We start from the raw sequence: 27,218 nt of genomic DNA, 5'->3' as shown, positions 1-27,218 counted from the left end.
CATTATTGGAAGGAGAATCCAGTATCAGCACCTTGTAACAGTCAGAAGTTGTAAGTTTAAGTTTTCTGAAACAATATAGTATAAACCTGGAGGACTTGCATTTTGTGGTTTCTCAGTGCCAAAACATAAGCATAATAAAACATTTTTATTTTCTTACCTTCATGAGAAATGAAGGAGAGAATTGCAGGACCAACTATTTTAGCTGTTATACTGCAAGTCATAACAGAACCCAATATCTTTCACTGATGTGTCACAACATTAAATGTAACTATTATCAGATAAAAAGTTAGTTATGTCTATTTAATTGTTTAGCAATTGCCATATTGTAAAAATAGTGCGTTATTTAAGCCAAAATCTAAGTTATATTTAGAAAATTATAGGTTGGAATTATCTGACCACTGAAATACCCTTTTCTCCACCATGATGAAAGCATAAAAGAAGGCAACAAGTTGTAACCTCAGATACATATAGTTTCTGACGTTCCACTTGTAATTAGGACTTGAAGGGATGCTCATGAACTTCTTTTAAGTAGGGAACATAATTCATGCTAATTAAAAAAACAAATAAAGTTGTAAGTCTGAAAGAGACTTGAGAACTTGAGAACAAAAATAGAAACTTTCTTTAGAACAACATGGGGGAAGATTCCTCAGTGCTGTCCCAACCTGCTGTCTCATGTCATCAGTGTGCACTCACTCAGTGTGTTCGTGTGTGACAGTACGTTCAGCTGTTTGGCCACCCAGCTGGCAGAGGCAGTGAGATGAGTAGTCGAGTCGTGACCATGGTGCTACAAAGGAAGTTAGTGAAACGTGAGCAAACAAGATGGCCTAGTAATGTCATTGATGCAGGCACAATTTTTTTCCAAATACTGTTGAATGTATGGGCTCTGAGATAGCTGAGGTCTTAAAATGTGAAAATATTTAATAAACACACAATTCTAGATAGGTGTGACATCCAAACTGCCAGATATTCCCAACTGAGATATTAAAAAATATAACTTCCTATCCTTGTGAGGACTTTGTATTGATATAATTTTGCATTTATTTAATGCTATGCCTACATGGAAATCTCACCCTTGCCTTAACCACAGTAATCAAAAGAAAACCTTTTGGCTCTTTAAAATTTTTTTTTTGTTACAAAAATAAAAGTGACAGCTTTTGCCAAGGGCGGCACGGTGGTGTAGTGGTTAGCGCTGTCGCCTCACAGCAAGAAGGTCCGGGTTCGAGCCCTGTGGCCGGCGAGGGCCTTTCTGTGCGGAGTTTGCATGTTGTCCGCGTGGGTTTGCTCCGGTTTCCCCCACAGTCCAAAGACATGCAGGTTAGGCTAACTGGTGACTCTAAATTGACCGTGAGTGTGAATGGTTGTCTGTGTCTATGTGTCAGCCCTGTGATGACCTGGCGACTTGTCCAGGGTGTACCCTGTCTTTCGCCCGTAGTCAGCTGGGATAGGCTCCAGCTTGCCTGCGACCCTGTAGAACAGGATAAAGCGGCTAGAGTTGATGAGATGAGCTTTTGCCAAAAAACACTTGTGGACCAACCAAACATCATCACAAGGTCAAAATGGTCATGTTCCTATCCTTATGGGGTCATTGGGTCCCCACCAAGATATAAAAACATGCTCCCCACACACGTACATAAAATATCATTGATTGATTGAGTCATTCATTCATTTCTATACCACTAAATTCCATTGCAGATCCCAGGTGAGCTGGAGCCAATCCCAGCTGATATTGGGTGAGAGCTGGGGTTCACCTTGGACAGGTTGTAATTTATTGTGGGGCTAAAACAGACAGACAGACAGCTGTTCACACTTACATATACACCTATGGGCAATTTAGAGTAGCCAGTTGACCTAATCCGGATGTCTTTGGACTCAGAGGAAACCCATGCAGGCATGAGGAGAACATACAAACTCCACATAGAAAGGCCCTGGTCAACTGGCAGGTTCATATCCAGATCTGCTTGCTGAGAGGCTACAGTGATAACTACATGTACCACCATGCTGCCCCACACATATAATACAGTTTTATATGTATTCTATTCTTTTTATTGTAATATTCTTTTTATTATATGGACACATCCAAAAAAAAAATACACAAGTTAATCAAAAGAATTTTAAGGTTGAACCGGTTCACCATTTTGACAAAGCACGTAAAGTCAGCAGGAAAACACTGGGAGGGACATCATCAAAGTGAAATATCGGGAATTATTATACATAAAGGACACTTTTTTGATGGAATAAAAACATGTATTCTATTTCCTTCTAGCGGGTTTCATTCATTTGGTTTGATAGCATGCAATATTGTTAGCATATTGCTTATCCTACATGTATTACGTCACGCTACCCAATGGAGAATGAGTGTTGAATATGGTTTACGATATTGCATGGTTGTCAAGACAACAAGACGTTAGATGTTGGAGCTGATGCGAATATCCAATGAGAAAGTTTTCTGCTGCATATGTGCAGAAGCATTTCTTTGTTCGCCGGGAAAAAGAAAGACGCGTTGCCCAAAAGGCGACCAAAACTTCATTAAATATTCTTCATGCATATTTGCAAGAGAAAAACATACCAATGGACATCGAAAAACTGGAAAAAAGACACGTTGGAGACATAAAACTTCCGCGCTAGTGAGTGACTGTGACAATTTGTAAACAAATATAGCCACCAGATTTGCTTCATTAAATATGGAAGATTTTGAGAGAAATTTGAAAGAGAAAAACACGTTGAACACCTGAAAAGAATGTGTATGTATAATAATAATAATAATAATGACTATTGACTCGTCTTCGACTTGTTCAGTATTATGCTAGCTGAATGGAATATATCTGATATACCACTCAACGTGGGCGGCAGGGTGGTGTAGTGGTTAGCACTGTCGCCTCACAGCAAGAAGGTCCTGCGTTTGAGCCCAGTAGCCGGCGAAGGCCTTTCTGTGCGGAGTTTGCATGTTCTCCTCGTGTTTGTGTGGGTTTCCTTCGGGTGCTCCGGTTTCCCTCACAGTCCAAAGACATGCAGGTGAGGTTGGTGGCTCTAAATTGACCGTAGGTGTGAATGTGAGTGTGAATGGTTGTTTGTCTCTATGTGTCAGCCCTGCGATAACCTGGCGACTTGTCCAGGGTGTACCCCGCCTCTCGCCCATAGTCAGCTGGGATAGGCTCCAGCTTGCCTGCGACCCTGTAGAACAGGATAAGCGGCTACAGATAATGGATAGTTGGATGGATACCACTCAACGCCAGCCATCTCATCTCATTATCTCTAGCCGCTTTATCCTGTTCTACAGGGTCGCAGGCAAGCTGGAGCCTATCCCAGCTGACTACGGGCGAAAGGCGGGGTACGCCCTGGACAAGTCGCCAGGTCATCACAGGGCTGACACATAGACACAGACAACCATTCACACTCACATTCACACCTACGGTCAATTTAGAGTCACCAGTTAACCTACCTTGCACGTCTTTGGACTGTGGGGGAAACCGGAGCACCCGGAGGAAACCCACGCGGACACGGGGAGAACATGCAAACTCCACACAGAAAGGCCCTCGCCGGCCACGGGGCTCAAACCCGGACCTTCTTGCTATGAGGCGACAGCGCTAACAACTACACCACCGTGCCGCCCCAACGCCGGCCAATATTATTTAAATATGTCACTCAAATCTGTGATGGATTTCGGAGGAAAAATGCGACTTTGTCAACACGAGAAGATAAACTTTGGATCTTCAACCCAACATGTGATTTTCTTATATTAGACACATTGACAAACAAAGTATCCAGAGTTATCAAAACAATTCATTGGTTTCCTCACGAATGAGGACATTAGAAATTCTGTAACTCAATGTCCTGGATGTAGTTCTTAATTTCCCTGAGGGAACCCTCCCAAAGGGATCAGTAAAGTTCTATCTAATCTAATCTATGAAAAGTATGAGTGGCATATTTCCCAGTAAAACACTTGTGTCTATATCAGATACAGTGTCAGCGTTTAAGTCTAAGCTGAAAACATATCTGTTTAGTCAAGCCTTTTGTTAATGGTGTTTATGAGGTAAAGGAGTAAACTCTGGAGGGTCCTCAGACATAGTGTTTTGGTAAACTGGGATGTATGGATGCTGTCAGTCCCCCACCTGCTTGCTCACTCGAGTTTGTTGATGGTGTAGTGGCTGGCTGCTTTATGTCCCGGGGCTCCCTCATGCCTGTGTTACATTCTGGCTCTCCCCTTTTAGTTATGCTGTCATAGTTAGTTTCCGGAGTCCCTGCTTGTACTCAGTGCAATATGTATACTGTTCCTACTTATTCAGGTGACATTGGGCATACCTAACCACCTGTGTCCCCCCGTCTGTCCTTCTGAGTTACATGTCAATCCTGAGATCGAGATGCTGACCTCTTCTGCTCCTTGGACCTGCCTGATCCATCCTGATGCCCTATGTCTGGTTGGAGTCTCATCACATTGCTCCTGTGGAGGACGGTCTCATATGGACAGTTGAAAGTCACACTTGGAAGACGCTCTGGACTCTTACAGTAATGCTTTTATGGCTGAGGACTACAGTTGACTTGCTAACTTTAGGACTGCAGTTGTCATGAACAGTTTTGCACTCAAGTTTCAATGAAGAGTTTATAACATCAACAAAACTGACTTCATGTTAAAACTGTTAATGTTATAGTCATGTTGTCTGTTGTTGCCCAAATGAGGATGGGTTCCCTTTTGAATCTGGTTCCTCTCAAGGTTTCTTCCTCATGTCGTCTGAGGGAGTTTCTCCTTGCCACCGTCGCCACAGGCTTGCTCATTGGGGATAGGTTAGGGATAAAATAAGCTCATGTTTTAAGTCATTCAAATTCTGTAAAACTGCTTTGCGACAATGTTTATTGTTGCTATACAAATACAGTGGTGCTTGAAAGTTTGTGAACCCTTTAGAATTTTCGATATTTCTGCATAAATATGACCTGAAACAACATCAGATTTTCACACAAGTCCTAAAAGTAGATAAAGAGAACCCTGTTAAACAAATGACACAAAAATATTATACTTGGTCATTTATTTATTGAGGAAAATGATCCAATATTACATATCTGTGAGTGGCAAAAGTATGTGAACCTCTAGGATTAGCAGTTAATTTGAAGGTGAAATTAGAGTCGGGTGTTTTCAGTCAATGGGATGACAATCAGGTGTGAGTGGGCACCCTGTTTTATTTAAAGAACAGGGATCTATCAAAGTCTGATCTTCACAACACATGTTTGTGGAAGTGTATCATGGCACGAACAAAGGAGATTTCTGAGGACCTCAGAAAAAGCATTGTTGATGCTCATCAGGCTGGAAAAGGTTACAAAACCATCTCTAAAGAGTTTGGACTCCACCAATCCACAGTCAGACAGATTGTGTACAAATGGAGGAAATTCAAGACCATTGTTACCCTCCCCAGGAGTGGTCGACCAACAAAGATCACTCCAAGAGCAAGGCGTGTAATAGTCGGCGAGGTCACAAAGGACCCCAGGGTAACTTCTAAGCAACTGAAGGCCTCTCTCACATTGGCTAATGTTAATGTTCATGAGTCCACCATCAGGAGAACACTGAACAACAATGGTGTGCATGGCAGGGTTGCAAGACAGAAAGCCACGGCTCTCCAAAAAGAACATTACTGGTTGTCTGCAGTTTGTTAAAGATCACATGGACAAGCCAGAAGGCTATTGGAAAAATGTTTTGTGGACAGATGAGACCAAAATAGAACTTTTTGGTTTAAATGAGAAGCGTTACATTTGGAGAAATGAAAACACTACATTCCAGCATAAGAACCTTATCCCATCTGTGAAACATGGTGGTGGTAGTATCATGGTTTGGGTCTGTTTTGCTGCATCTAGGCCAGGACGGCTTGCCATCATTGAAGGAACAATGAATTCTGAATTATACCAGCGAATTCTAAAGGAAAAATGTCAGGACATCTGTCCATGAACTGAATCTCAAGAGAAGGTGGGTCATGCAGCAAGACAACGAGCCTAAGCACACAAGTCGTTCTACCAAAGAATGGTTAAAGAAGAATAAAGTTAATGTTTTGGAATGGCCAAGTCAAAGTCCTGACCTTAATCCAATCGAAATGTTGTGGAAGGACCTGAAGCGAGCAGTTCATGTGAGGAAACCCACCAACATCCCAGAGTTGAAGCTGTTCTGTACGGAGGAATGGGCTAAAATTCCTCCAAGCCGGTGTGCAGGACTGATCAACAGTTACCGGAAACATTTAGTTGCAGTTATTGCTGCACAAGGGGGTCACACCAGATACTGAAAGCAAAGGTTCACATACTTTTGCCACTCACAGGTATGTAATACTGGATCATTTTCCTCAATAAATAAATGACCAGGTATAATATTTTTGTCTCATTTGTTTAACTGGGTTCTCTTTATCTACTTTTAGGCCTTGTGTGAAACTCTGATGATGTTTTAGGTCATATTTATGCAGAAATATAGAAAATTCTAAAGGGTTCACAAACTTTCAAGCACCACTGTAAACTTGACTTGACTATATAATAAACAAACAAACAAACAAACAAACAAACAAACAAACAAACAAATAAATTAAAAAACTTCATTCATACACATCTTCTTTCTTTCTTTCTTCTTCTTCTGGCTGCTCCCGATTAGGGGTCGCCACAGCGGATCTTTCGTCTCAATTGCTCCCTGTCTTCTGCATCCTTCTCTACCACACCTGCCACTTTCATGTTCTCTCTCACCACATCCATGTATCTCCTCTTTGGCCTTCCTCGTTTTCGTGTGCCTAGCAGCTCCATCTTCAACATTCTGCTTCCAACATGCTCTGCATCTCTTCTCAGGATGTGCCCATACCGTCTCAGTGTCATCTCTCTTAGCTTAATTCCCAAGCTCTCCACATGTGCTGTCCCTCTGATGTGCTCGTTCCTTATCCTGTCCAACCTTGTCACTCCCATCGCAAACCTTAACATCCTCAACTCCGCCACTTCCAACTTTGCCTCCTCGTTAAGGGGACGGTCTCTAATCCATACATCACAGCTGGTCTCACTACTGTCTTATACAGCTTACCTTTCACTTTTGCTGGGACTTTCCTATCACAAATGACTCCCGCAATCCTTCTCCAACTGCTCCACCCTGCTTCCACTCTCTTTCTCACCTCACTATCGCAGCCTCCATTTTCCTGCACAGTTGTCCCCAGGTACTTGAATTCACCAACTTTCTTTACGTCTACTCCTTGCATCTTCCCTACACTCTCATCCCCATTCTCACTGATGCACATGTATTCTGTTTTGCTACTGCTCACCTTCATTCCTCTTTGTTCCAATGCATCCCTCCATCTAATTTGATTTATTAGCTTTGCCATAGCAAGATATATATATATATATATATATATATATATATATATATATATGCATTATGGCTGGGAAACCACTACAGCTTGCGCCAATAACAGTGGCCACATTGTACCAAATCTGCATGTCTTTGAACTGTAGGGGAAACCGGAGCACCCGGGGGAAACCCACGCAGACACGGGGAGAACATGCAAACTCCACACAGAAAGGCCCCCGTCAGCTGCGAGGTTCAAGCCCGGAGGCGACAGTGCTAACCACTACACCACCGTGCTCTCTCCAAACCCAGCTTAACCTCCTTTCTACTTTTGCCACATATCACAATATCATCTGCAAACATCATGTTCCATGGCGACTCTTACCTCACTTCATCCATCAAGCTATCCATCACTATGGCAAACAAGAAAGGATTCACTTCATAAAGATCTCATCTCATTATCTCTAGCCGCTTTATCCTGTTCTACAGGGTTGCAGGCAAGCTGGAGCCCATCCCAACTGACTACGGGCGAAAGGCGGGGTACACCCTGGACAAGTCGCCAGGTCATCACAGGGCTGACACATAGACACAGACAACCATTCACACTCACATTCACACCTACGGTCAATTTAGAGTCACCAGTTAACCTAACCTGCATGTCTTTGGACTGTGGGGGAAACCGGAGCACCCGGAGGAAACCCACGCAGACAAGATGCAAACTCCACACAGAAGGGCCCTCGCCAGCCATGGGGCTCGAGCCCGGACCTTCTTGCTGTGAGGCGACAGCGCTAACCACTACACCACCGTGCCGCCCCTTCATAAAGATCTCATCTCATTATCTCTAGCCGCTTTATCCTGTTCTACAGGGTCGCAGGCAAGCTGGAGCCTATCCCAGCTGACTATGGGCGAAAGGCGGGGTACACCCTGGACAGGTCGCCAGGTCATCACAGGGCTGACACATAGACACAGACAACCATTCACACTCACATTCACACCTACGCTCAATTTAGAGTCACCAGTTAACCTAACCTGCATGTCTTTGGACTGTGGGGGAGGCCGGAGCACCCGGGGGAGGCCCACGCGGACACGGGGAGAGCATGCAGGCTCCGCACGGAGGGGCCCTCGCCGGCCCCGGGGCTCGAGCCCAGGACCTTCTTGCTGTGAGGCAACAGCGCTAACCACTACACCACCGTGCCGCCCCTTCATAAAGATATAAAACATAATTAATAATGTTCAGTTACATTTCAGTTTGCAACTATTGATTGATTAGTGTGTATGTTGTTCTCACTCACTCCCACTCAGAGTGAAATATTTGGTAGCCTCAGCGTCTGCTGTTTGTATTGGTCTTAATTATCTCATAGCAGAAAGTATGCGGTCAGCCCCCTCCCACACTGTCCGCTACAAGCCCCGCCCCTTTACAGGCGCATTATAGGAAGCCCCTCCCCTTTCCCTTTTCTGCACTAATTCACTAAACTTTTTCTTTCCCCATGAGCCAGCGCTGAATTTTCCCCATTCAGCCTCCTCAGCGTATCCCGTTACAAAAACCGGATTCCGGGCTGCGCAGTCTCAACACATTCCGACAGTTATAAGGTAATTCTCTTCAAGATTTTGTTAGCAAAAACATGTTAAGACCTTATTTTGTGCTTAAAGTTAGACACTGCAGTCGAGCCTGCAAAGAATAGTAATGTTAGTAGAGAGGAAAACAAGTTATAAGTTCATTCAGGAATTTCATGAAAGTCAGGTTTATTCATTCAGTCGGATTACATTTTGCTTCATGCTCACCTTGTTTGTTTGCTTGTTTTTCCTATATTCTCATAATATCATATTGTCTGATTTTCTTAGGATTTTTTTTTTTTGGTCATCAAAAAAAAAAAAAAGATTGATGATTAATGCTAATTAATCCAATTCCTGCTTATGTTCTCACAAAACTGTGCACTGCATCTAGTGAAGGTTTACAAGTTTCCCGTTGCTCATCTGAGATTTTGTGAGCTGTTCACAACTTTTTTTTTTTTTTAGCTCGTCACCAAGACAACCCTCGCAGCTCGCGCGCCTTCGTATTTATTTCTCGCGATAATTAAACAACATCGCGCGTGCACACTGGAAACCGGTAGTGTTTATGCACGCGCCTCTAATGGTCTAATTAGCGTTGATTAGAGTGGTGTCTGTGTTTTTGCCTGAAACCATAAGCAGTCTGTTGCTTTAGTTTTTGAGACTGTAGTGTGTACATTACAAACAGATTTATGAAGACTATACAGCAGAGCATTTTTTAAAGATTTTCCACTAGGAGACTAACACTACGTTCAGACTGCAACCTGAAACGACCCATATCCGATTTGTTGTGAAATCCGATTTTTTTGTTAGGCCGTTCACATTACCAATTATATGAGACTTGTATGCGATCTCCAATATGAACGGAAAACGACCCAAAAGTGTCCCGCATGCGCAAATTGACACGTAATAAGCACATCTACGTAATACGTAAACAAAAAAAAGCGCACTCTTCATGTTTAATGATTTCTTTTTTGTTTGTTTGTTTAATTATCTGGTTAGTGTTAAAGTGTGAGGTCTCGTGTGTGTTTTTGTTTCTGAACTGAAATGAAAACGTGTAGCCTGGTAACGAGGGTTGACTCCTAAATGTCTGTCTAATTTCTATATAAGTGCACTACATGTTACTAGGAAGTAATGGATTTTTAAACTCTATATAGTGCACTCGAGCTTCAGTAGGCAGTCATTTGGGATACAGCCGCTGTATTACCAAACTCTTAATTCAGGCTTAATAATTTGCACATATTTATTTCGTCATATTAATAAACTTTTTCTACATTTTTATAAATATTTATTTAGATTGTTTATAGCGGGGCGGCACGGTGGTGTAGTGGTTAGCGCTGTCGCCTCACAGCAAGAAGGTCCTGGGTTCGAGCCCCGGGGCCGGCGAGGGCCCTTCTGTGTGGAGTTTGCATGTTCTCCCCGTGTCCGTGTGGGTTTCCTCCGGGTGCTCCGGTTTCCCCCACAGTCCAAAGACATGCAGGTTAGGTTAACTGGTGACTCTAAATTGACCGTAGGTGTGAATGGTTGTCTGTGTCTATTTGGTTGTTGTTGTTTTCCACCAAAGAGGCGGGATTAGCCAACGCAGAATAGTGATGTTTGTCTCTTGTTGATGACGTGCAGGTCGCATGAATGCGACCTGTCCGGTCAGACTGCAGTCGCATGTGAAAATAACGGATATGCATCAGAATTAGGACCACATATCCAAGCGGCCTGGGTCGCATGTGAAAAAATCGGATCTGTGTCGTTCAGATTGTCAATAACAAATCGGATACATGTCGCATATGGGCAAAAAAATCGGATATGGGTCGTTTCAGGGTGCAGTCTGAACGTAGTCCAACTGGTCTGGGCAATACAACCACAGGCCCCAGAGTCCATGCGGCTGCGGTATATTCTGTGATGCAAAATGGTTCACCAATCACCATACAGACAAACACACTGCAGTGACTACACAGCTATCAAGAGCAATTACCAAGCACAAATGTTATGTCAAAGACACTCAAAGTTACACAGTAATGACATCGGATTCTGACATCAGCCATCTCAGCAACCAAATTTTAGTTTTGTTTTTCTTAACCAACATGATCTTGTGTGTATATCTTATAACATAGATCTTCGTTTTCCTTGTTAAATGTATACTTACATTTATTTATTACATAATACTTGGTGAATTAATTGCAACTGATTGAACCAAATGATAAGACATAACTTGGTTTAAAATTTGGTCTCCCAGTGAAGCTAGTTTGGCATTGACTAGGAGACCAAATGTTAAAAACTGCTCTGCTATACAGTGTATAATAAAGTCTGCAGGTTACCAGGGGCATGGTTTTGTAGACCAGGGGGTCAGTACAGCTTAATTTGCAGCCATTGTTTCAAGGTTTAAAGAGATGAATTGCTTTCTTTATTGGATTACAGATATACCCTGCTGAAAAAGAAAATACCCAGTGTTTCACAACACCCTTGGAGTTCACCCATTTCTACCAGTTATAAATCTTTTGAGACCTGTGATTTAACCTGATCTCTGACTTTAATGAGAGGACTGAACAGTTGGCCACTTTTCAGAACTATACTGCAGTAATGCAGTCGATGTGGACTTGTAAAACCACACATGCTGGTATGTAATTCAGCATCGCTTTGCGTATGAAAGCCCTGATCCAATAGGCATAATGGATTATTGCATGGTTTAAAGATCAGCTATGGGTTTCTTAATTTTCAGGTTTACAGTGGGACTCAGGCGGCACTGGTGTAGTGGTTAGCGCTGTCGCCTCACAGCAAGAAGGTCTGGGTTCAAGCCCCGTGGCTGGCGAGGGCCTTTCTGTGCGGAGTTTGCATGTTGTCCGCGTGGGTTTCCTCCGGGTGCTCCGGTTTCCCCCACAGTCCAAAGACATGCAGGTTAGGTTAACTGGTGACTCTAAATTGACCGTAGGTGTGAATGGTTGTCTGTGTCTATGTGTCAGCCCTGTGATGACCTGGCGACTTGTCCAGGGTGTACCCCACCTTTCGCCCGTAGTCAGCTGGGATAGGCTCCAGCTTGCCTGTGACCCTGTAGAACAGGATAAAGCGTCTAGAGATAATGAGATGAGATAAGACAGTGGGACTCATTTCTTCCAACCATAACCTACTTATATAAACATTAAGGGTGTGATTTATTGAAGCGTTAATTCACATGTCATTTGTGTTTGTTGGATTGATTCAGTTTGATTTAGTTACCCAAACGTATTTGAATCAAATCATTTTCACATTTGTGTGTGGTGATGTATTGTTTTCTCCCTGGTGACCTGCGGACATTTTACAGAGTACAGTCTTCATCAAACCGTCTGCAATGTACAACCTAATATGTATGACTGTGCAGATCATTTGGTGTTTCAGACAAATAAATCAGTTACAGACACTGCCCCTATTATGGACGTGTTCATAAATGCCTAAGGATTGAAGTTCCATTATGGGTGTGTGATACTGTTTAATTATCGAGATAAAAGTGAAGGTGCGTTAGCTCTGAGGATTGTGTTGGTCACAAATCAAAAACAGCTTTGAACAGCTCACAGGAAAAATCTAAGATGAGCAATGAAAAACTTTTGTAGATGATTAATAGACTCTGTACTGTCAAATTAAAGTGGATGTGGATGTTGGAGGACTAAACACCACCATGCTTCCAGCAGTACTGACATCTCCTCTCAGGCAGCACACCTGCGTCCAGAATAAACACATACCGACTCACTTAGCCAAGCACAGGAGCCACATTTTATCAGAGCTAAATTGGGAAACAATATATTCCTTGAGTAAGGGTTAAGGAGTAAAGGTCACATGACACTGGATATATGAGAGAATAGTGTATAGTGTAGTATACTAGTAGGGTTTGTAGTCAAGTAATTTCTGATCTAGTAGTTATGTAGTTATAAGCAAATTATGAAATACACAACAACAAAAAATGTAATCAAATACAACTCAAGGTCAAAGCAATATGTAGTCAACTCTTATTTTACCCCCTTTCCCCTCTGAACCTCCAGCTCTCACCCTGGAGTGGAAGTGGCTCGGACAAGTGGAGCTCGGAGGTGTCCAGGCTATCAGCGTGAGTGAGTGTTAAGAGTGAGGACTTGGGGAGCAGCACGGCGCGGGCTGATGGGGGCTTGGACTGTGGCCAAGGTGGTGCTGGGATGGGCTGCTGTGTGCTTGGCGTCTCTCCAGATGGTGCAGGCTCAGGGAGACAGAGGCCTGCAGGCGAGCCTCTTTAATGGAAAGCCGGAGGGGGGGTTCCAGCAGAGGGTGCGCCGGAGAGGACAGGATACCCTCAGGGGGTAAGAGACTTGTTCACAACCACTTTCCCACAAATATGTTGCTGGAGTTGGTTCAGGGAGCAATCAGTATTAGCAATCTAGCTGCTACTTAGTTTGTTGCAATTGCCAGTAAAAAAAAGGCTGTTTCCTCCGAAGACCATTGCTTCATGGTTATAATATTTAATTTCACAGATTTTCCAATGAAAATCCCAAAACCCACCCAGAATCACCACGACGTTATGACACAATTCTTGGTTCCAGACCAGCAACATTTTAGTGATGGAACTGAACAAAGCTGCAGTTTTGCAGCGGAAACGCCCAGAACTGTTTAAGACTAGGCACTACTAGGGAGCCAGTATTAGCACCTTGTCAGTGCACAAAGTCTTTTCTAAGGCACAGTGTAAATCAGGAGACACAATCTCATTTAAGTCTATCAATGTGTAGTAAAAAGGCAAGCACAGGACAGACTCACTGTTCAAGTGTTTAAAGTTGATAGGCAGCTGGGAAACATGGACACTGAGCAACTGAGGGTAACAATTTATTTAGCTTGACTGTAGTCATAAAATCTTATATAATTACAACGTAAAGACATAATGACAATAAAACTGAGATAAAGTTGTCAGGAATGTCAACATTTTCCTCATACATGTTGGTAAATTTGTGAGAAACTATTGTGCGCAACTAAAATGACGCATTTATTGCACTTAGCATTGCTTGCTAACAGAACTGCAAGATTATGTTAATATGAGTTATAAACTAGGTAATGCTAATGACTGAAACTAACAATTTATCAAGAGCGTTCATGGCCATAAAGTCTTTTGTACTAACAGTGTAAAGACATAATGAAAATGGAAATGAGCTTTATCTCAGGTATGTTGGAAAATTTGTTAGAAAAGGCACCATATGACTAAAATGAAACTTTAATTACACTTGCCCACTAACTGAACAGCCACATACACAGAAACATCAGCACCAGTTATGAGAGCACTGTTGTTAGGCAACTGGAAAACATGGACGCTGTGCATAAGCTAGCAAATAACAGAGGGTAACAATTTATCTAGCTTGAATATATTAGTAAAGTCTTTTGTACTGACAGTATAAAGACATTGTCAAGTCAAGTCAACTTTATTGTCAAATATGCTCCACATGCTCGACATACAGCACAGATGAAATTTCAGTCCTCTCTGACCCACGGTGCAAACAGGCAATGCAACAAATAAAAGTAGAATAACTGAAATAAACAATATAAACAGTATAAACACTCTAGATAAGAAATAGATATAGACTAAACACTCACAGGTGTGTGTGTGTGTATGTGTGTGTGTGTGTGTATACACACATACACACACACATATATATATACATACATACAGTGGTGCTTGAAAGTTTGTGAACCCTTTAGAATTTTCTATATTTCTGCATAAATATGACCTAAAACATCATCAGATTTTCACACAAGTCCTAAAAGTAGATAAAGAGAACCCAGTTAAACAAATTAGACAAAAATATTATACGTGGTCATTTATTTATTGACGGAAATGATCCAAAATTACATATCTGTGAGTGGCAAAAGTATGTGAACCTCTAGGATTAGCAGTTAATTTGAAGGTGAAATTAGAGTCAGGTGTTTTCAATCAATGGGATGACAATCAGGTGTGAGTGGGCACCCTGTTTTATTTAAAGAACAGGGATCTATCAAAGTCTGATCTTCACAACACGTGTTTGTGGAAGTGTATCATGGCACGAATAAAGGAGATTTCTGAGGACCTCAGAAAAAGCGTTGTTGTTGCTCATCAGGCTGGAAAAGGTTACAAAACCATCTCTAAAGAGTTTGGACTCCACCAATCCACAGTCAGACAGATTGTGTACAAATGGAGGAAATTCAAGACCATTGTTACCCTCCCCAGGAGTGGTCGACCAACAAAGATCACTCCAAGAGCAAGGCGTGTAATAGTCGGCGAGGTCACAAAGGACCCCAGGGCAACTTCTAAGCAACTGAAGGCCTCTCTCACATTGGCTAATGTTAATGTTCATGAGTCCACCATCAGGAGAACACTGAACAACAATGGTGTGCATGGCAGGGTTGCAAGACAGAAAGCCACGGCTCACCAAAAAGAACATTGCTGCTCGTCTGCAGTTTGTTAAAGATCACATGGACAAGCCAGAAGGCTATTGGAAAAATGTTTTGTGGAAGGATGAGACCAAAATAGAACTTTTTGGTTTAAATAAGAAGCGTTACATTTGGAGAAATGAAAACACTACATTCCAGCATAAGAACCTTATCCCATCTGTGAAACATGGTGGTGGTAGTATCATGGTTTGGGCCTGTTTTGCTGCATCTGGGCCAGGACGGCTTGCCATCATTGATGGAACAATGAATTGTGAATTATACCAGCGAATTCTAAAGGAAAATATCAGGACATCTGTCCATGAACTGAATCTCAAGAGAAGGTGGGTCATGCAGCAAAACAACGACACTAAGCACACAAGTCGTTCTACCAAAGAATGGTTAAAGAAGAATAAAGTGAATGTTTTGGAATGTCCAAGGCAAAGTCCTGACCTTAATCCAATGGAAATGTTGTGGAAGGACCTGAAGCGAGCAGTTCATGTGAGGAAACCCACCAACATCCCAGAGTTGAAGCTGTTCTGTACGGAGGAATGGGCTAAAATTCCTCCAAGCCAGTGTGCAGGACTGATCAACAGTTACCGCAAACGTTTAGTTGCAGTTATTGCTGCACAAGGGGGTCACACCAGATACTGAAAGCAAAGGTTCACATACTTTTGCCACTCACAGATATGCAATATTGGCTAATTTTCCTCAATAAATAAATGACCAAGTATAATATTTTTGTCTCATTTGTTTAGCTGGGTTCTCTTTATCTACTTTTAGGACTTGTGTGAAAATCTGATGATGTTTTAGGTCATATTTATGCAGAAATATAGAAAATTCTAAAGGGTTCACAAACTTTCAAGCACCACTGTACATGCATACACACACACACACACACACACACACACACATATATAATCTCATATAATTGTGAGATTATATGTATATATAATTGTGACAGTGAAATTGAGACAAATGTGTTGGAATATCAACATTTACCTCAGATATGTTGATAAATTTGTGAAAAAAAGACACTATGCCTAAAATTAAACTTTAAATGCACGTAGCTTTGAATGCTAACTGAACTGCAATATTGAGAAATGTCAGTTGTGAGAGCACTGTTGACCTGAAACTATACAAAAATTAGACTTCCAAAGTTGTAAATACAACGATGGGATATTCATGTGAAATCTTCTCAAAGATATAGTCAGCACAAAATTACCCATTTAAACATAGAGTAAGTAGGACATTTTTATAAAAAATAAATCAATCAATAAATAAAAATTCCGGAAAATAACTAGAGCGGCGGCTACAGTTATCAACAGTCCATAATTATTGACACCTTTTCAGATTTACCAATAAAAAACAGTTTTGCAAAGGTGAGTTTCAGTTACAACAGTTATTATTGGTTAATTAGTCAACAGGAAGACCCGCCTCACCCTTTGATCTTGTCGTCTGATGACACGGCTCGTTACCTGAGATGAAATTTTTTTTAGCATGATCAGCAATTTGAGAAAAACCAGGTAAGCATGGTGGAAAGATCATGGGCATGTTTTTACTGATCAAATTCACCGATATTTCATGATATCCTTGTCAAAACCTACTTTGTTTCTTACTCTTTTGTTTGACAGTCGCCATTTTGTATCTAAACGTGCGTTTGAGAAGTCTCATGATGTTTCGATAATAGTGATCACTTTCACTGGTGTCCACCATTATCGACACCCTGTGGAATTAAGTGACATTTACAACTGTTATGGATCGATCTTTGTGTAACATTGTTTAAGTAGATGAAGCAGTTTATAAAAAGTGCTGTGATTTATAATTTTTTTTATTTCTGATTCATAACAGAATGGAATGCTTATAGAGTATTTGGAATCCTATTGCAATAAATAGAATTAGACCAGAATTAAATTCCTAACATATGAAAAATTACATGCTTGAAACATTCTGATTTTTCTATTCCATTCAGAAAATATTTTTTTGCAGTTTGTTGTAAATATCTACCACATATTACAATATCAGTAGACATTTTATATTTTTAGATGTAAATTTAAAATCTCAATTTAAAAAATTGACCTTTGACCTGGATTTTCATGTGGTTACAATGTCAATTGCCTGTTGACATTACTGATAAGGCCACTCATTTTATATCATCTGGTTGACGGATCCGCCAAAGTGCTGAGAAGAGTGCCGCTTGAAAAAAAATTCAACTTTATTTATTTATTTTTTTCCCACGCCGATCTCTCAAAAGATGCCGATGTGAAAATAATTTTATTTAATCTAAATTAAACATTAAATCGCATCTTTATCATGACCATTTGATACCTCGCGATACAACTTGCCATTTTTTCGGTCACTGTATTGACTCCACTGTATTCGCGTCTCGTGTCTCGCGTCTCGAGAGTTCCCAAAGTGCATTGCGAATAATGGCGGCGTCCAGGAAGTGTGTTCATGCCATGCGAGAAGAATCGAATAACAAATCACAATGACTTCGTTCGTGCGGGTTCGTTTAAATAGGGGACAAGCTGCATTTAAGCAGTCTGCCGAAGGAGAAACTGTCAGCGAGTTTATTATGCGCGTGGCACACTGTGCTCTGGCCGATATCCTAGGGTATGTTTACTCTTTCCCCGGAACGTGTAGTACCACTTCTCATGGAATTATAAGGTCTCTCCATTTTTGTATTGTGTGGAGTCCTACAGCTACAGCATATATGGAAGTTGACCTCATGAGGAAACGTTTTCCTTCGTATAAATATATACCTAAATTGGTTTTGCATTTGTTTCATTAATATGAACACGTCAATATTTCAACTGGAAACTTCTTTTGGTAGACTAGTACATATATTTTGGGTTAATTAATTTCAACAATACAGCCAAAAATTTTAAGTACATTATTATTATTTTTTCCTCCGACACATTTTTTTTCATTTAAAGAAAATAGTATTTTTTTCAACCTTGTAGCCTTATTTTTTTTCTTATTTCGCCCTACATCACACAATTTGACCTGAAAAATCCGTCAACCAGAAAATAAAAAATGAGTGGCCTAAACTAGAAATTAATACAAACAACGACGACTGATTAACAAAATGTGAGCTACGAAAATACTTAGAAAGTGGGTAGGGAGCATCATGCTCAGGTGGATAAGGCGTCATACCATAAATCCGGGGACCCAGGTTCGATTCCGACCTGAGGTCATTTCCTGATCCCGCCCCGTCTCTCTCCCGCTCATTTCCTGTCTCTGCACTGTCCTATCCAAAAAAAAAGCCCCCAAAAAATCTTAATGGAACAAAAAGATTTTCTGACACAGGTTAAACATCAGTTCATTTGTTTACAAACATTAGAATTACTTTCTCATTTACATAAGCACCGACATCCATATATTTTTACAAAATATATTTTGTACTAAATATAAGTCTATGTAAAACAAATTTTAAATAAAAACTGTTTTGTTAACTTAATACCACATACCGATTATTTTTTTAATAAATAATCATCTGGGTGGCGGCACGGTGGTGTAGTGGTTAGCGCCGTCGCCTCACAGCAAGAAGGTCCAGGTTCGAGCCCCGTGGCCGGTGAGGGCCTTTCTGTGTGGAGTTTGCATGTTCTCCCCGTGTCCGTGTGGGTTTCCTCCGGGTGCTCCGGTTTCCCCCACAGTCCAAAGACATGCAGGTTAGGTTAACTGGTGACTCTAAATTGACCAGGTGTGAATGCGAGTGTGAATGGTTGTCTGTGTCTATGTGTCAGCCCTGTGATGACCTGGCGACTTGTCCAGGGTGTACCCCGCCTTTCGCCCGTAGTCAGCTGGGATAGGCTCCAGCTTGCCTGCGACCCTGTAGAACAGGATAAAGCAGCTAGAGATGATGAGATGAGATCATCTGGGTGTCGATAATTGTAGAACGGTGTCGGTAACTGTGGACAAAGGTGTCAATACTTGTTGAACGGTGTCACGTGATCTGCTACGCTAAGTAATCAGGAATCGACTCCTTTATTTCCAGTGGAAGTTTAAGTAATTATTCATGCACAATTTACGTATTGAAAGTCTTTTCTACTTTTGCAATGGCCAAAAGATTGTTAAGGTGTCGATAATTGTAGCCGCTGCTCTATTTCCTTTTGTTGAAGAATAAACATGTGCCCCTGCGGTAAATGCACTGTCACAACACTTTGGAAGATGAAGGTAGCTTTCCAGGCGTTTTTGCAGTGTGCCTCTCAGGCTTACTGGGAGGGATGTGTGAGTCCACAGAACTTGGTGGATTTCAGTATATTTAAAAAAAATTTTGCAACAAGGGACATTTTGTTCTCCATGGTCTTGAATGTCAGGATCAGTTATTCCAATCAGCCTCTCATATGTCCCTGCTTATTTACTCCCCTGCAAATTGCCACAGGAAATGAGGTATCCCCATCACTTGGGGGCTGTTACAAAGGACATTTGTTTCTAGGCTGCAGGTGACAACAAGGCAGAAAGCACTGTGAACAGAAATATGTCAGCATTACACTGAATCCTCTGTAATTACTTTAAGCAGGACCTTGCCATGCCCACAAAGAACTGATTTTTCAAAAAATGTCTGCGAGTCAGTCATCCAAGCCTAAATAAATACTTTTGGCTTGAGTGTCTAAATTCTCCTGGCCCTGTTTCTCTTTCTGTACAAGAAATCATGACAGAATTTAATAACAACATGTGTAGTGGAACCCTTTTGTCTCTGCACGCAAGACCCTGGACAGTGTAGGTCCTCCAGATGGTTCGATCTATTGGCCAGTTTTCCCACCATTACTTTTTATGAATAATCTATTCAGCGAGGCAGAACTTTGTAGTGTAGAACTGATTTGTGCTGCATAATTTAGAAAATACAAACACATGCAAATGCTTATTTCCTCAGCGGGTCTCTGAACTTGCACAATTTCCTGATTCCTGTTGTTATCTCTACAATTCCCTTGTGACTTATCCTAAACGAAGGATTTTTTTTGGCAAGTGGGCATCATCAGTGCTTCTATAGCATTGAGCAAACCTATTGTTCATCTGCATAACAAGGTTGGATCGAAAAAATTTGAATTCTTGAATTTTTGTTTTACTTTAAAAATGATTTGGAGCTGGGCGGCACGGTGGTGTAGTGGTTAGCGCTGTCGCCTCACAGCAAGAAGGTCCGGGTTTGAGCCCCGTGGCCGGCGAGGGCCTTTCTGTGTGGAGTTTGCATGTTCTCCCCGTGTCCGCGTGGGTTTCCTCCGGGTGCTCCGGTTTCCCCCACAGTCCAAAGACATGCAGGTTAGGTTAACTGGTGACTCTAAATTGACCGTAGGTGTGAATGTGAGTGTGAATGGTTGTCTGTGTCTATGTGTCAGCCCTGTGATGACCTGGCGACTTGTCCAGGGTGTACCCCGCCTTTCGCCCGTAGTCAGCTGGGATAGGCTCCAGCTTGCCTGCGACCCTGTAGAAGGATAAAGCGGCTAGAGATAATGAGATGAGATGATTTGGAGCTACATTTTATATAGTGGTAGTGTATTGTATGTTCCAATTCCAACCTCAGCAAAACTAACATCTTCAGATATCATGATATGATATTTTTGTCACATCGCCCATCCTAAAAGACTGCCATTTTGTTTGTGTTGGCCAACCATAAATCTTTAGCCTGATTAAAAAGAGGTCTAAATTGTACAGTTGTTTCCAAAACAACTCCATTTTGCTTTCTTTTCATGGAGGGAACAGGAAATTATTAGGTCTTTTTTTTTGGAAGGAATGTAATAATGAAAACTCACCTCAGACAGTGGCGTAGGCTGGAAGTTAAAACTGTGTCCCGGCCATCATGCCTTTTTCAGACTGTTTGAGCAGGAGTCGGCCTGATTTATTGGCTCTCTTAGCAATGAATGATTTCTAAGAATTTGTGGTGCGGGTCCACCAATGGCAGGCTGCACTGGACCTAAAGACCTCAGAAGAAAAGCAGAACGTTGGCTGAGAGACCAGCAGTGCCTACAGGGGAGATGTTGTTGAATGTTTACTGGCTTTGGGAATGTTCCTCAAAGGAGAGAATCATATTCAGCCACTGGGACTGCAGCCAAGGGGCTGTCGGTTTTCGTCTGTTAGTCAGAACAGCTTTCAAACACCAGTGTGCAATGAATTTCATGATGAGCAACAAATGTTGCATGAATCATAGAGTGCATTTATATAAATGTGCATTGTATAAGTGTATTGGCTTGGGAAATGGAAAAGGAAGAATTTATGCAGAAAACCTCAGCTATAATCTGATAGAACAGCCAGTGTGGTTAATAGTTTCATTCAATGCAATTAAATTGTATTTGTATAGAACTTTTAACAGTAGACAGTTAACAAAGCAGCTTTGCAAAAATTGATCTGTACATTTTACAGGCATTGCCAATAAAGTACTAAAAAAAAAAGCTGAACACATGACATTCTGCTTTGTAACGCAAACCTTAGCTACTGAGCCACTGCAACTAGCACAGAATTAACTCACACTAAAGGCTTCTGCATGCTCTTGCGACAAGGCTTTCGCAGACAGCTTTTCGCAGACAGTTGTAATTTATCGTTGAGCGGGGAGTATAGGCGTGTATAGGCGTGCGCGATGTTATTCGCCACCACAACGCAAGGGGGCGCGAAGTCGCGAAATCGCTAGGAGTAGTTGGTGGGTGTGGTTAGTGGAGTGTTTATCTTCCGGTTACTGAGCAACAGGTCATTCAACACCGCTGTCCTTATAATGCGCTGTCCTTATAATGACTAGAACTGGAGTCGTATAGATGTACGTACTTCCTCACTTCCTCGAGCAACCGCTCTTCGTGCTGCTCCATCTTCGCTCGTGTTTTTAAAAATGGCGGTCGTGAAAACAAACCAAACCGGGGAAGTAGGGAAGCGGAAGTGCGTGTACAGCGGATGTAGAGTGGACCAATCAGAGCCCTCTTGTCTGCGACGCTGTCTGCGGTGGTCACAAATTTTGGGAGGTGCGCGCAGAGCATCTGCGAAAGGGGGGGGCTTCGCAGACGCCATCTGCGACGCCGTCTGCGAGGACTGGGTTGTCAGCATAAATTGGCCCTAAGACATAGCATTGAATCAATACAACCAGTTGAGCTAATTGCAGTGGTTCAGTGATTAAGGCTTTGAGTTATTGACAGAAGGTCGTCAAGTCAAGTTTATTTTTTATAGCGCTTTTAACAATAGACATTGTCACAAAGCAGTGTTACAGAAAGTTAAAATTAAAGACTAACATGGGCGGCACGGTGGTGTAGTGGTTAGCACTGTCGCCTCACAGCAAGAAGGTCCTGGGTTCGAGCCCAGTGGCCGACGGGGACCTGTCTGTGTGGAGTTTGCATGTTCTCCCTGTGTCTGCGTGGGTTTCCCCCACAGTCCAAAGACATGCAGGTTAGGATAATTGGTGGCTCTAAATTGACCGTAGGTGTGAATGGTTGTTTGTCTCTGTGTCAGCCCTGTGATAACCTGGCGACTTGTCCAGGATGTACCCCGCCTCTCGCCCATAGTCAGCTGGGATAGGCTCCAGCTTGCCTGCGACCCTGTAGAACAGGATAAGCAGCTAGAGATAATGGATGGATGGACTTGAAGTAATTTTATCCCTAATTTATCCCCAATGAGTAAGCCTGTGGCGACGGTGGCAAGGAAAAACTCCCTCAGATGACATGAGGAAGAAACCTCTAGAGGAACCAGACTCAAAAGGGAACCCATCCTCATTTGGGTGATAACAGATAATGTGATTATAAATAACTTGCTTCTATAACTGTGTCCTACATAGTCACAAAATATAGCTGTGAAACCAGGAAATCATTATAATTTTAACATGAAGTCTGTTTTGTTGAAGTTACGAACTGTTCATTGATGGAAACTTGAGTGTAAAACTGTTCATGACAACTGCAGTCCTAAAGTTAGCAAGTCAACTGAAATCCTCAGACATAAATGTATGTCTGTATGTGTCCAGAGCATCTTCCAAATATGACCTTTGACTGCCCATATGGGGCCGTCCTCCACAGGGGCAATGTGATGAGACTCCAGCCAGACGTAGAGCGTCAGGATGGATCAGGCAGGTCCAAGGAGCAGAAGAGGTCAGCATCTCGGTCTCAGGATCGACATGTAGCTCAGAGGGACAGACAGACAGAGTGAGGGGGGAAGGGGAGAAAGAGAGAGAGAGAGAGAGAGAGAGAAAACGCAGGTTGTTAGGTATGCCCAATATCACCTAATGAGTAAGAACAGTATATGTTTTGCGCTGAATGCAAGCAGGGACTCCGGCAAAACTAACTATGACAGCATAACTAAAAGGGGAGAGCCAGAAGGTAACACAGGCATGAGGGAGCCCCGGGACATAAAGCAGCCGGCCACTACACCATCAGCAAACCCGAGTGAGTGAGTGAGTCGGGGGCTGACAGCATCAATACATCCCAGTTTACCAAAACACTCTATGCCTGAGGACCCTCCAGATCTACACCTTTACCGAGTAAAACTATTAACAAAAGGCTTGACTAAACAAATATGTTTTCAGCCTAGACTTAAACACTGAGACTGTGTCTGAGTACCGAACACTACTTGGAAGGCTGTTCCATAACTGTGAGGCTTTGTAAGAAAAGACTGCCCTTTGATGTAGCCTTCACTATATGAGGTACCAACAGATAGCCTGCACCTTTTGATCTAAGTAGGCGTGGCGGGTCATAAAGAACTAGAAGTTCGCTCAAATATTGTGGCGCGAGACCATTCAGTGCTTTAAATGTCAATAGTAGTATTTTATAATCAATATGAAATTTGATTGGATAAGACAGGGTGGTGTGGTCATATCTTCTAGTTCTAGTAAGGACTCTTGCTGCTGCATTTTGAACTAACTGGAGCTTGTTTATGCACTTATTGGAACATCCAGACAGTAAGGCATTACAATAATCCAACCTAGAGATACAGTGGTGCTTGAAAGTTTGTGAACCCTTTAGAACTTTCTATATTTCTGCATAAATATGACCTAAAACATCATCAGATCTTCACACAAGTCCTAAAAGTAGATGAAAAGAACCCAATTAAACAAATGAGACAAAAATATTATACTTAGTCATTTATTTATTGAGGAAAATTATCCAATATTACGTATCTGTGAGTGGCAAAAGTATGTGAACCTTTGCTTTCAGTACCTAGTGTGACCCCCTTGTGCAGCAATAACTGCAACTAAATGTTTCCGGTAACTGTTGATCAGTTCTGCACACCGGCTTGGAGGAATTTTAGCCCATTCCTCCGTACAGAACAACTTCAACTCTGGGATGTTGGTGGGTTTCCTCACATGAACTGCTCGCTTCAGGTCCTTCCACAACATTTCGATTGGATTAAGGTCAGGACTTTGACTTGGCCATTCCAAAACATTAACTTTAGTCTTCTTTAACCATTCTTTGGTAGAACGATTTGTGTGCTTAGGGTCATTGTCTTGCTGTATGACCCACCTTCTCTTGAGATTCAGTTCATGGACAGACGTCCTGACATTTTCCTTTAGAATTTGCTGGTATAATTCAGAATTCATTGTTCCATCAATGATGCCAAGCCATTCTGGCCCAGATGCAGCAAAACAGCCCCAAACCATGATACTACCACCACCATGTTTCACAGATAGGATAAGGTTCTTATGCTGGAATGCAGTGTTTTCCTTTCTCCAAACATAATGCTTCTCATTTCAACCAAAAAGTTCTATTTTTGTCTCATCCATCCACAAAACATTTTTCCAATAGCCTTCTGGCTTGTCCACATTAACATTAGCCAATGTGAAAGAGGCCTTCAGTTGCTTATAAGTTACCCTGGGGTCCTTTGTGACCTGGCCGACTATTACATGCCTTGCGCTTGGAGTGATCTTTGTTGGTCGACCACTCCTGGGGAGGGTAACAATGGTCTTGAATTTCCTCCATTTGTACACAGTCTGTCTGACTGTGGATTGGTGGAGTCCAAACTCTTTAGAGATGGTTTTGTAACCTTTTCCAGCCTGATGAGCATCAACATTGCTTTTTCTGAGGTCCTCAGAAATCTCCTTTGTTTGTGCCATGATACACTTCCACAAACATGTGTTGTGAAGATCAGACTTTGATAGATCCCTGTTCTTTAAATACAACCCTGATTCCAAAAAAGTTGGGACAAAGTACAAATTGTAAATAAAAACGGAATGCAATAATTTACAAATCTCAAAAACTGATATTGTATTCACAATAGAACATAGACAACATATCAAATGTCGAAAGTGAGACATTTTGAAATTTCATGCCAAATATTGGCTCATTTGAAATTTCATGACAGCAACACATCTCAAAAAAGTCGGGACAGGGGCAATAAGAGGCTGGAAAAGTTAAAGGTACAAAAAAGGAACAGCTGGAGGACCAAATTGCAACTCATTAGGTCAATTGGCAATAGGTCATTTACATGACTGGGTATAAAAAGAGCATCTTGGAGTGGCAGCAGCTCTCAGAAGTAAAGATGGGAAGAGGATCACCAATCCCCCTAATTCTGCGCTGACAAACAGTGGAGCAATATCAGAAAGGAGTTCGACAGTGTAAAATTGCAAAGAGTTTGAACATATCATCATCTACAGTGCATAATATCATCAAAAGATTCAGAGAATCTGGAAGAATCCCTGTATGTAAGGGTCAAGGCCGGAAAACCATACTGGGCGCCCGTGATCTTTGGGCCCTTAGACGGCACTGCATCACATACAGGCATGCTTCTGTATTGGAAATCACAAAATGGGCTCAGGAATATTTCCAGAGAACATTATCTGTGAACACAATTCACCGTGCCATCCGCCGTTGCCAGCTAAAACTCTATAGTTCAAAGAAGGAGCCATATCTAAACATGATCCAGAAGCGCAGACGTCTTCTCTGGGCCAAGGCTCATTTAAAATGGACTGTGGCAAAGTGGAAAACTGTTCTGTGGTCAGACGAATCAAAATTTGAAGTTCTTTATGGAAATCAGGGACGCCGTGTCATTCGGACTAAAGAGGAGAAGGACGACCCAAGTTGTTATCAGTGTTCAGTTCAGAAGCCTGCATCTCTGATGGTACGGGGTTGCATTAGTGCGTGTGGCATGGGCAGCTTACACATCTGGAAAGACACCATCAATGCTGAAAGGTATATCCAGGTTCTAGAACAACATATGCTCCCATCCAGACGACGTCTCTTTCAGGGAAGACCTTGCATTTTCCAACATGACAATGCCAAACCACATACTGCATCAATTACATGTACAGCATCATGGCTGCGTAGAAGAAGGGTCTGGGTACTGAACTGGCCAGCCTGCAGTCCAGATCTTTCACCCATAGAAAACATTTGGCGCATCATAAAACGGAAGATACGACAAAAAAGACCTAAGACAGTTGAGCAACTAGAATCCTACATTAGACAAGAATGGATTAACGTTCCTATCCCTAAACTTGAGCAACTTGTCTCCTCAGTCCCCAGACGTTTACAGACTGTTGTAAAGAGAAAAGGGGATGTCTCACAGTGGTAAACATGGCCTTGTCCCAACTTTTTTGAGATGTGTTGTTGTCATGAAATTTAAAATCACCTCATTTTTCTCTTTACATGATACATTTTCTCAGTTTAAACATTTGATATGTCATCTATTTTCTACTCTGAATAAAATATGGAATTTTGAAACTTCCACATCATTGCATTCCGTTTTTATTTACAATTTGTACTTTGTCCCAACTTTTTTGGAATCGGGGTTGTAAAACAGGGTGCCCACTCACACCTGATTGTCATGGCATTGATTGAAAAAACCTCACTCTAATTTCACCATCAAATTAACTGCTAATCCTAGAGGTTCACATACTTTTGCCACTCACAGTAGTGTTTCCCACAGACCAGATAGCAATTTGTGGTGCTCCACTGTGCCGATGAGGGAATCGTGCGCGGTGGTGTTGTGGCGGTCGGTGGAGTCGGTCATTGGGGTGTATGCAAAGTGTTTACAGCGGGCGGTGTTCAAACACAGTATTTTTCTTCAGAGTCACCTGCTGGGACTATTTTAAAGCTACAAGAAGCATTTGAGA

The 27,218-nt window shown here is 42.0% G+C and overlaps 1 protein-coding gene across 1 annotated transcript in view; it reads left to right on the top strand.

The window, feature by feature from the left end:
- The first annotated feature begins 8,776 nt into the window (after nt 1-8,776).
- Nucleotides 8,777-27,218, top strand: part of fbn2b (fibrillin 2b) — a 175,173-nt gene continuing 156,731 nt past the window's right edge. The window contains exons 1-2 of the mRNA XM_060941303.1: nt 8,777-8,875; nt 12,838-13,125. Of these exons, the coding sequence (XP_060797286.1) occupies nt 12,950-13,125 (176 nt within the window). The 5' untranslated portion in view covers nt 8,777-8,875; nt 12,838-12,949. The remainder of the gene's footprint in view (nt 8,876-12,837; nt 13,126-27,218) is intronic.

This window comes from Neoarius graeffei, chromosome 15 (assembly GCF_027579695.1).
Source record: "Neoarius graeffei isolate fNeoGra1 chromosome 15, fNeoGra1.pri, whole genome shotgun sequence".
Classification (NCBI taxonomy): domain Eukaryota; kingdom Metazoa; phylum Chordata; class Actinopteri; order Siluriformes; family Ariidae; genus Neoarius; species Neoarius graeffei.
Note: the sequence above shows the minus strand (reverse complement) of the source record. Positions and strands in the feature narration are given on the sequence as shown.